The sequence below is a fragment of the Harmonia axyridis genome, chromosome 2 (genome assembly GCF_914767665.1).
Source record: "Harmonia axyridis chromosome 2, icHarAxyr1.1, whole genome shotgun sequence".
In the NCBI taxonomy this organism is placed as follows: Eukaryota; Metazoa; Arthropoda; class Insecta; order Coleoptera; family Coccinellidae; genus Harmonia; species Harmonia axyridis.
In genome coordinates, this window is record NC_059502.1 from 32656400 (window position 1) to 32667362 (window position 10963).

The 10963-nt window shown below is 30.5% G+C and overlaps 1 protein-coding gene and 1 long non-coding RNA gene across 3 annotated transcripts; both read left to right on the forward strand.

Annotated features, from left to right (window-relative positions):
- The first annotated feature begins 35 nt into the window (after nucleotides 1-35).
- Nucleotides 36-6180, forward strand: LOC123672117 (guanine nucleotide-binding protein-like 1). Of its 2 annotated transcripts, XM_045606108.1 has the most exons (8): nucleotides 37-223; nucleotides 278-594; nucleotides 2341-2481; nucleotides 2543-2753; nucleotides 3472-3723; nucleotides 4656-4907; nucleotides 5395-5619; nucleotides 5795-6180. In XM_045606108.1, exons 1-8 carry the CDS (start codon nucleotides 145-147, stop codon nucleotides 6046-6048), a joined length of 1731 nt encoding a protein of 576 aa, XP_045462064.1. In that variant the 5' UTR covers nucleotides 37-144; the 3' UTR covers nucleotides 6049-6180. The 2 variants fall into 2 exon arrangements, with proteins under 2 accessions (XP_045462063.1, XP_045462064.1); XM_045606107.1 differs by having other exon boundaries at nucleotides 36-594.
- Nucleotides 6181-7559: 1379 nt separating this feature from the next.
- Nucleotides 7560-9043, forward strand: LOC123673543. Its single transcript, XR_006746494.1, has 2 exons — nucleotides 7560-8201; nucleotides 8894-9043. It is a non-coding gene; the product is annotated as an uncharacterized LOC123673543 (long non-coding RNA).
- Nucleotides 9044-10963: the final 1920 nt, after the last annotated feature.

The following is a 10963-nucleotide window of genomic DNA, read 5'->3' on the forward strand; positions in this document are numbered from 1 at the left end:
ATTAACCTTAAAACTGTTAAAACCATAGAGAACAATGGAATAAGAGAGAGACCATTGATGTCTATGGTCAAAAATTAAAACTGAATTGCCTATTTGAAAAATTAAAATTTTTAGTGGTGGTGAAATCCTACATATTATTTTAGAATGCCTCAAGGTAGAAAAAAAATACCATTCAGTGGTAAAGCTAAGAAGGAGCAACTGAAATTAAAAAAACAACGTAAAGGTAGAATTCTTCAAAAAACAAGTCCCACTTCTTTGAATTATTTTTTAATTTTAGTATCAAACATGTCCTTTATGCAAGAAAGCGAAGAAAATGAAACTTTCGATAGGACTAGAAAAATCAATTATCAATCGAAAATGAATCCAGGTGCTAAAACGAACAAATATGCATTGATATTTCATAAGGAAACAGCAGAGGAATTGAGGAAACGAAAGGAAATGGCGCGGCAAAGCTTAATGCCTGTAGAAGAAAAACAGTTAGAAATAGATGCGAACGGGTATTTTCCAAGAGAATTAGATTTCCCAAAGAGACCCAAGTGGTCTTATGAATTATCAAAGCAACAGCTGGATTCTAAAGAGAATCGATATTTTACAGTATGTAATTAAGTTTTGAATTAACTTTCAGTTACTGAATATAGTATATGAAAAAAATTACCAGAATATCTACTCATAGAAGTGTATATCATATACATGGTAATTTACCATGATAGCCTATTAGACGTTTATGGGGAACTAATCATAATTTTGAGCTGAAAATTTGCATATTGGAGTTTGGGATAATGATCTTTATTCATAAAATATTTTCAGACCTCTATAACTTCTGGTTATACCAAAAACCGACTACTAGTACTATCTTATTTCAAATGGTACACCCAATATATTATTGCATCATTAGATAGTTTTTTTATGTAAATTTTGGTAATATACCATACCTTAGGTAAAAACTCAACGGTTCATGAGTTACTGGGATTTTTATAAAAAAAATGGTTGCAACAAGGACTCACATTTTTTTGAAAAAACCTATTTCATTTAATCATTTTCGATTTGACCAATACAATGTTTATGAGAAGATTATGAGCTTGGACAACTCAAATTCACTAAAACTACAGACTTTCGAATTACATCTTTTATATATATTATTTCATTCAATCATTTCTACATATAAAAAGATATATCTAAAATGAAACCTTTAAGAGTTATCGCGGAAAAACTTGTACTAAGGAAAAACTGCAATTCCTGAGAGGAGTAGTCTGTGACTTCCGGAAAACATAGAAAGAAACTAAAAGTCGATAATTGTATTTGACTTTTCATGAATTGTAACTAATAGCTTATTCGACTGGCTGCACCAGTGCGAATTAATTCGAATTTTTGTAGTGCTAAATGACATAATTAGCTCGAATTAATTCGAACTGGTGCAGCCAATCGAATACGCTATAAATGTTCCTTGGGATTGTCGAGATTCTATAAACGAATATAATTTTCAATTACAAAGAATCAATTACAATTCAAGAAATTTCAATTTAATTATTGAAACATCAACTTTTAGTTTCTTTCAATGTTTTCCAAAAGTCACAGGCTACTGCACTCAGAAATTGTGGTTTTTCCTTAGTTCAAGTTATTCCTTTATTTCTGTTGAAGTTATCATTTTAGGTATTGGGTTTGCTTGAATAACCACCCTCTTTTTATACAGGGTGTTTTATTTGTTATTCCGGACCTGGATTTTCAAGGCGGTTATTGCCTGATACGTTTGGGCTCTCAATTAGGAACATATTTGCCGAATATGAAGAATATATACTGGGTGGTTCGTTTGATATGGCCTCAGAAAGAAACGGGCAAAATTCATACAACACCCTGTATCTCGGCTACAAAGACAGTAAGACCCAATAAATGGGGTATCTCCAGAACCGCCTTGGTGCCACCTATGCACCTATGAAGTATTTCCGTTTCTCAATGAAACACCTTGTATGTATAATTGACTGAAAGAATATGAAATATAGGTTGAACATAATTTGAAAATATTGAGTTTTGATGAATTTGAGTTGTCCAACTTCATGATCTTTTCATAAACACCCTGTACATATTTGAAAATATTTTAACAAGAAAGATCATTGTCCCAAACCCCAACATGCAATTTTTCAACTCAAAATTATAATTAGTTTTCCATAAACAATGGGGAAACTATTGAAAACTAATGGTTATCTTTTTCACAAGTGTTGTTATAGAGTATTAACAAACTATAACAATTATCTTCAGTCTTTATATAATAATTAATTTTAATTGAGGAATAAAGAATTAAAGCACAGTAGCCATGTTTTTAAATATTGTGAATCTTCTTCATAGGAGTATTTGAATGAAATTGAAAAAAAAATGACTTCAACCGAGTTAGGATTCTTTGAATTGAATTTAGAAACTTGGAGGCAGTTATGGAGAGTTATTGAAATGTCTGATATAGTTTTGTATATTGTTGATATAAGATTTTCGGTGAGTAAATATAGTACTAAATGTTTCTGAAAATATTTTAGATCAGTAATAAATTTTTCAGAGTCTCATGTTTCCCCCTTCTCTTTATGAATATGTTACTAAGGACCTGAAAAAGGAATTTATATTAGTTCTTAATAAAATTGACCTAGCACCTGCTTCTTTAGTTGTTGCCTGGAAATCTTATTTTGAAGAAATGTACCCTAGTGTTCACATTGTAATGTTCACTTCTTTACCAGGATATAATTTGATTGGTAGCCAATCAGATAAAGCTGGTGAGATATATTATTATTGATATTAGTTTATTTCATAAAAAAAAACTTTATAATTTATTTAAGAATTTAGAAATGATAGTCTGTATATTAGTACATAATATTTTTGAAATACTATCAAAACTTTTTTCCATTTGGCATGCATGTAATTGAGAAAAGAACTAAAATTTGTTAAATTAGGATTTGTTCTCTTCCTCACATACTTATATTCTCTTATTTTTTGAATTACTTAAACTTCATATAGTTAATCATGACAATTACATTTACCTTTCTTATATAGCTTTGAAGGAAGGGGGGTACAAGTATGCGTGTTTGATTACCATGAGTATACTGACACAAGAGACTAAAATTTTCCTTTTTGTTTCCAATTGGACTTGACTGCTGATGGAGGGACTGTAGGCGTTCTTTATGAATTTTTACTAGCACAGTCATATAACATCCCAGGATACTGACTTGCCAGCACATAAATAAGTTATATATACAAATTATATATATATATATATATGTATATATATAATCAAAATCCCAATGATACCTTTCGGTGTTTGGGATAAATAAATTATATGAGTTCTATATTTGTTATTTTGATACTTAACAATATAAAATATACAAAAGTTGATTATTTTCGTTTTATAGATGAAATTCGAATATAGATTCTATGAACACTTTTTCATCATTAATATAATTGAAGCCAGTATGCAGCCATTATTAAATTTTTTAGGACTACAAGTTCGAAGAAGAAGGGGTAGAATTCATATGGCTGTTGAAGGTGCAAAAACTTTATTAGAAGTTTGTAAATCTATTGTTGGATCTGAGGTAGATCTTTCCAGCTGGGAACAAAAAATTCAAGAAGAAATGGAGACCGAAAGTAGAGAAGATGAAAAAGTTGAGGTTGGTGAGGTGGTGGAACAGAAAACAGTTGACACTAGTTTTTTCCAGCATGAAAGATTTAAAAATGGTGTACTCACAATAGGTGATGAATTATTTCATTATTAGTAAATTTATTGAAAAGATTTAGTACTCTTTCAACCTCTGATGATATTATATAACATATGAATCCTTTATTATTTATTTTTTTAATATGAATGAATTAGTATTATAAGTTTATTAGATTTCAGATTGCATATTGATGTATATGTTTAGGCAAATTAAGATATATTTGAGAATCTCACCCTAGTGATATTAGAAGCCTTTATGTACATCTTCTTTGATTATTTACTCTTTCCAAAGCTACGTTATAAAAAATATATAACACAGAATCATTATATCTCAGATATTCTCAAAAAATATTATGTTTCACAATTTTTTTTAGTACAGAATTTAATTTAACCATAGATTCTTTTTATCGAATAGGTGAATCTATTTGTAAACTGCACATGAAGTGTGTTTATTATTTTCAATGAAATTAAAATTTTGATAGTTTGTTATTAATTATTAACTATGAGGTTCCAATTTTGAACCTCTCAACGGTTCAACAATTTATAAACAGTGCTCGGCATTGGCATATTGACATAATAAAAAATTGTATGATTGAAACATTCATACAATCTTCAGTGATCTTAGATTTATCTGAATATTTCTTCTCTGCTCGAGTTCAAAAAACAAGTCGTTTGTTCACACAAAACAATATTTGTTCGTATTTAGAGATGCTGAAAGGAAATGTCCAAATGAATATGACTCCCTGCAGATTGTATCTATATCTATATACCAATTCAAAGCACTATAAAAAGTAGCTTTAAATAGTTGCATATCTCAAAATTGCTAAAAATTTCTGATTTAAAACAGAAAGGTTGATCGGGTATGTAGTAATTTTAGCTCTTTATTGTTTCAGCCAAGCTTTCGGATAATACCTGATCAACCTTTCATGCAGAGAGGAAATATTGAAATATGAATTTTTATTTTCAGGCTGTATTGGCTATCCGAATGTTGGAAAATCTTCACTTATGAATGCTCTGAAAGGTAAAAAAATTGTGAGTGTTTCCAAAACTCCTGGGCATACTAAACATTTCCAGACTATATTCTTAACTCCTAAAGTAAGGCTATGTGATTGTCCAGGATTAGTATTCCCATCAAAAGTTCCCAAAACATTGCAAGTGCTAATGGGCAGTTTTCCTATAGCTCAGTTGAGAGAACCTTATACTACGATAAAATTCTTGGGTAAGTCCCGATTTTGACAACATGATCAATATTAACCTTTCACTAGATTATGATACATATTTTGGAAAATGTAACAGCTAATCACAAAAAATTTTCTTCATTGAACAGCTCAAGAATATGATTAAAAGTTGAAATTGTGTATTGAATAAAAAAACTTGGGAAACTGAATATGATTAAAAAGTTTGCGAAAAATATTCAAAATACTAAATATGTATTATTCATTCAAATTTATTGAAATGATATATTTTGAAATGATTAAATTTTTTGCACATAAATTATTATCTATTCTGGATAGTTTCTTTACTATGCGCAATGATAAAATTTGCTGAAGAGTTCAATGATACTTGGTTTGAGTAGAATATTAAGGAGTTAATGAATCAAAACTCTATAGTATTGGGGTTAAATTGAAAGAATTATATCAACTGATACAGAATATATATTATTGAGGCTTGAAATATTCAATAATAAATTTTCTCATATATTTCAGCTGAAAGATTAGATCTTCCGAAATTGCTTAGGATTCATCACCCTGACAATGATAACACTTGGTCAGCAATGGACATATGTGACGGATGGGCTAAAAAGCGTGGTTTCATTACAGCTAAAGCAGCTAGATTAGATTCTTACAGAGGAGCAAATAGCTTGTTAAGAATGTCACTTGATGGAAAAATCTGTATGTGTTTCAAACCACCTAAATATCATTCTAGATCAGGTTTGTGTTTTTATTGTAGAGTTGGTTATAAAATAAATTATTCTCTGTAAAACAATTTTTTCTTTTACCTGCATGAATTATTAATATTTGTTAGTGTTTATCATCTCATTTCTCCTTTTTAATCATTCTAAAATCTTATTTTTATACTATATACAAAAAAATTGTTGTTTTTCAGATTTTTGGTCAGAGCATCCAGAAGTTCAGAAAGTGATTTGGATTCAAGGAAAATCTAAAGAAGATAACACACTAAAGAAGGAAATTGTTGATTTGTATGACTCATCTGAAGAAGTATCAGACACTGAGGTGCCTACAAAAACACAAGTAGATCAAACTAAAACATCATCGGATGATGAGGATGAAAGTTCTGATGATGAAAGTGCAGATGAATTACAACTAATAACAAACAAATTTGCTCTGCTGCACGATTGATGTAAAAAATTTATTAGATGGTTTTGGTTTTTCTGAAAGTTATTTAAATTATTTCTTTTCTATATAAATGCTGTTAATTATGATATATTTCCCAAAATTCTTTATGATTCAATAAATGTTACTGAGGAAAAAGCTGGTAGTTTGTCTATGTCATTTTTCCAATTTGATATTTGTTCATACCATTCTTGGGATGTATTTCATCCATAACCTACTTCCACTTATGAACTTATTGGCAAGGCAAAATCATTGATTTATGCTTGAGATTGATTTATGCAGAGATAGACCATCACACAGGGTTGCTAGATAGATTCTTGAATTTAGGGCTGTTCCTGACAACATTTTTTGGCAATGAAATCTTCAAGAAAATTGAGTATAAGTTTTTCGTTGAAATATGACCCAGAATGGAACTTAGCAGTTGTCTGTGATGGAAAGTAAATCAATTGTTTTAAAGATCCCTGAATCGCAATCCTATAAAATTCATTCCGAGGATTGATGCACAAGGCGAATTTGCGCCGCCTAAACTCCTCAAAAATTGTTCGTACAGAACTTTTGTATTTTTCACGGTAATAAACGATTAGAATTGTCAGGTATAGGGTGGATGTTTATTTTAATCATAATTTCTGATGGATTCCATCAAACGATTTGTTCACCATTGATGTGAAGTCATCATTATTGTTTGAATTGATAAAAATATAATAATTTTTTCGCACAGTTGCAATTTCTAGAATATAATTTAATAATTGAACACTCGCAGAACTAACAAAGTTGAGTTATAAATTTAATTTGCTTGATAAAATGGAAACGCACTGCTCGTAATTAATGGAAAAAGGCGCGAACTTCAAATAAACATTTTTCTACGTCAGTTGTTGCACGAGGCCGGTGAACATTGTTTTGCTCACCACCCGGAAAGGCCGCCTCATCTGTTCAACAAAATCTAGAATGAGTCTTTTTGGTGGTTTATACTCAAAAGAGCTTAAGTCCTATGGGACCTCTCTAATGTCCCAACCTGGATACTGATACCAAATATTATTCATATTGGAGCAATAAAACGCGAAATATTTAGTTCCCGCGTATTTAATTTCTATGTGCGCATGGGTGAGGCGCATGAAGTCCTTTGGGACCATAGATAAGGGGTCCTACTTTTGTATTTATCTATGTTTGGGATTTATAAGTTCCCTACCTGAATATCTATCCAAATATTGCCAATATCGGAGCAGTAAAACGCGGAATATTGAGATTGCAGTTATTTAACGTATGCCCATGAGCGTATGGGCATATCCAATAGAATATCCAAAAGAGCTGAAATGTTTACGGAACCACTTACTAACCAAATTGAATATCCATAGCAATTTTAATTAACATCGAACTAATAGAACTTGAGTTATGGAAATCTCAGTAATTTATCGATTGCGCATGCTTAACATGCACCCTTTATATGGAAAGTCAGAATTATGTGACCATCAGTTCATATTTCATCAAAATTGGAAGGGAATTGTAAAAGTTTTAGGGCTATACCCCAGCAAACCATGTTGTTATATGCGCCTTCCCGTTACATAACATCCCTAAGAAATGAGGTATATACCTGATACATCTCAAAACTAATGTATCTGATACATAACATTTCATATATCCATGAAATTATTTGACTTATTCATATATCATATATGTAACATTGTTATATTACTGAAGTTACGTATATGATACATCTTCCAGCATCCCTAAAAACAATATAACTCTGATATCTACTAGTGTGTAATATAGTTACATATCATATATGTAACATTCGCAATATATATTTTACATTGCTAATATTATGTGAAAGCTATGTAAATATAGCATATTCATGATATATTACTCAGATCTATACAAGTACTCTTATAATACATAACCTTTATTAAAGTTGAACTGTTTAGAGATTTTTGCCAGGACTAGTGCAGTGAAAAGTGATATGCATTTTCTAACTTTTGATTGTTAGTTAGAAGTGATGAACTATAATAATAATAATATTCAATATTCTTTGATTTTTCATCAATTCCGGATTACTTTCATCGTGGAAATATGTGAGATAAGAAGTGAAAAACTGTAATAATAATATTCAACATTCGATGATTTTTCACCAATTCCAGATTAGTTTCATAGTGAAAATATGTGAGGTAAGTGAATATAAGTATACTTCGACAACGTAACTACATTTAGATATATAAATGCTGTTGTATGTGCCTTTTTGCTTTTGTATTTGCATGCCTGTTAATAGCATAGGTATATTTGCTGCATGTTTTTGTGGATCGTTAATGGAATGTGTGCATGGTTTCTGTCTTCTTCATTCAAATTATATGCATTTTGATATTTTTCCTTTTTATGGTAATTTGCATTTGGGTGTATATAGTTCTGAAGTAATACCACAATTGTTTTATCATCTAAATAAGAAGTACCTATCTGAATAGTGCGCTAGTTTTTACTACTTAGACTATTTTTCTGCTATATTTTATTTATGTTTGTGATGTATATACCTATGTTATTCTCTGCTATTCGTGAAATTAAAACATCTAGATTTCATATATGCACAATACACTTTTCTTCCATCATTATTAATGACCAATGTCAGATCACATAAGGATGCTTTTTGAGAAATAGATTCTGATAAGTTTAATCAAATGTTTTAGTATGATATAAATAATTTTGCTGTTTCAGAGTGAGGAATCACCTCCTGAAGTTTACTCATGTATTCAAAACTTTCATAACTTTATATTATGTAAGAAATTTGTTATTTATCCAATCAGGAAACCTCGTTACTGAGAATTTTAATTGTAAATACCATTTTTTAATAACATTCCAATATGTTTAGGTTTTGCATCTCAATCTTTTATCCAATGTGCAGACTTTGAGAAGATAGATATCAGCCGAGTGGATAAGGCTGGCCACATTGAGGATCAAGAGACAAAAATAAGTTTTGGTTGATGTAGGTACTTTGATTACATTAAAAATTTTCAATAATTCTATGATCTTTCATTTAACAAACACCCAATTGTTAAATTATTAAATCCTGTTTTACTATTCATAAATTATTTGTAATATTTCAAATGTGGTGCATACCAAACGTAGGAATCTGGTTTTTGTTGAATTTTCTAGGTTCAAAATAATAATATTGTTGACTAAAAAATATCTTTCTAGCAAAAAATGAAAGATGGAGTTTAAATATATATTTTTGGAATGCACCTTAATTCATAAGTATCTCTTTTCATGTAATTTATAAGTGATATATCTCTTATTAATTGATGTTGGCTAGATACCAGCAGTTTTAGTTTCAATTGGTATTGTGTATCATTTGCAGGGCCGTCGCTAGGGGGTAGGCAGGGGAGGCGACCGCCTAGGGCGGCAAAATTCTGGGGCGGCATTTCAATCTTGATCAACAAAAATCATATGTGTAGAAATTCAAAGTAAGAAATGAGATTTAAATCGGTTAGAAACAACACGAAAATATACAGACAATTTAATCAACATTTTAAACTATCAAAGGTGCCGCATTATACACAACAACTCATCAATATCCAGATGTCGTGTAAACCCTCTCACAGCTGTTTACTGTTTACGAGATATTGAGGCTAAAAAACACATGTTCATCAGGGGTGTCGGCCTTCTCTTTGTACACTGCTCAATTTTATTGCTTTATTAGGGTACAGGGTACCTAGCCGGTGGAGGATATTTTTCTCTACAATTCTTCAACCAGAATGCCTATTCCCAGATGAATGCAAAATATACGAGAAACGTTTCCATTTCATCATTTCCATCTCATCCTTCGTAAGAAATACATATCTGAGAAGTTTATTTTATTTTATACCACGTTCCATTATATAACAATATTTTTTTGATCGTACTATATGTGCAAAGTGAGTGTTATATTCTGAATTTTTCGATTTGCCTTTGGATTTAAGGATTTCAAAGTAGATTACTGAAGGTAAGTTCTATAATTTTTTATTTTCATTATTTCCTTATTATTATCATTTTTCGGCACTGGGAAGTACCTACGTTCGAAGCGTCGGATGATGAGATAGACTTAATAGAAAAAATCATATTCATTTATTTCAAAATGTAAGGTGCCGAAAGAGAAAACAAAAATTTCAAGATAATATTTTTCTAAAACGTTCTCATACTTCCCTAATTAAATACTGAATCAGGGCCCGCTCTGGAGGCTGGCTAATTGGCATTTCGCCGGAGCGGCAAATATTGGAGGGCGGCATTTTCAATTTTTTTCAGAAATCCGAATTCCAAGAAGAAAGTGTTGAATACTTTTTTTTAATTTCAAAGAATTTCACACATGATTTTTTATCAAATTAATTAGTTTTGAGGGTGGGCGCATTCGAATTTGAAATAATGGTTCATCCGTATCATCCGATTGTTACACACTATCATCTTAAAGATAAAAAACAAAATGTTCAAGCGTTTTATAAAGTCGGAACTCAGCAGAAGAACCTGAGACCGCAGAGGGGCGGCAGATATTGGAGAAAGGTATTTTCTACTTTTTCCGAGGAATCTACTAGATTCCTAAAAGAATGTATTAAATAGTTTTATTTTACTTTCACCTTGTTTTTTGTTGGATTAATAACTTGATTTTTTTAATGCTGAGTGGAAAATTGGAATGTTATTTCAAATTCTATAAATCAATTATATTTTAAAATAATGTTAGCAAAGCCATCAAACTTACTTTGTAAGAGTATATAGATACAAAATAAGATACTTTTTTGCAAAGATATCTGAATTTGAATTCATAAGAAATAATTACACTCAATACATTTTGCGTCCATAAAACCCTTCTAACTTTTTATAAAAATTCTCACCCCGAACAAGGGCGTAGACTTGTATTTTTGCCGGGGCGGCAGAAACGCTAGAGCGGGTCCTTATTGAATATTATTATGAA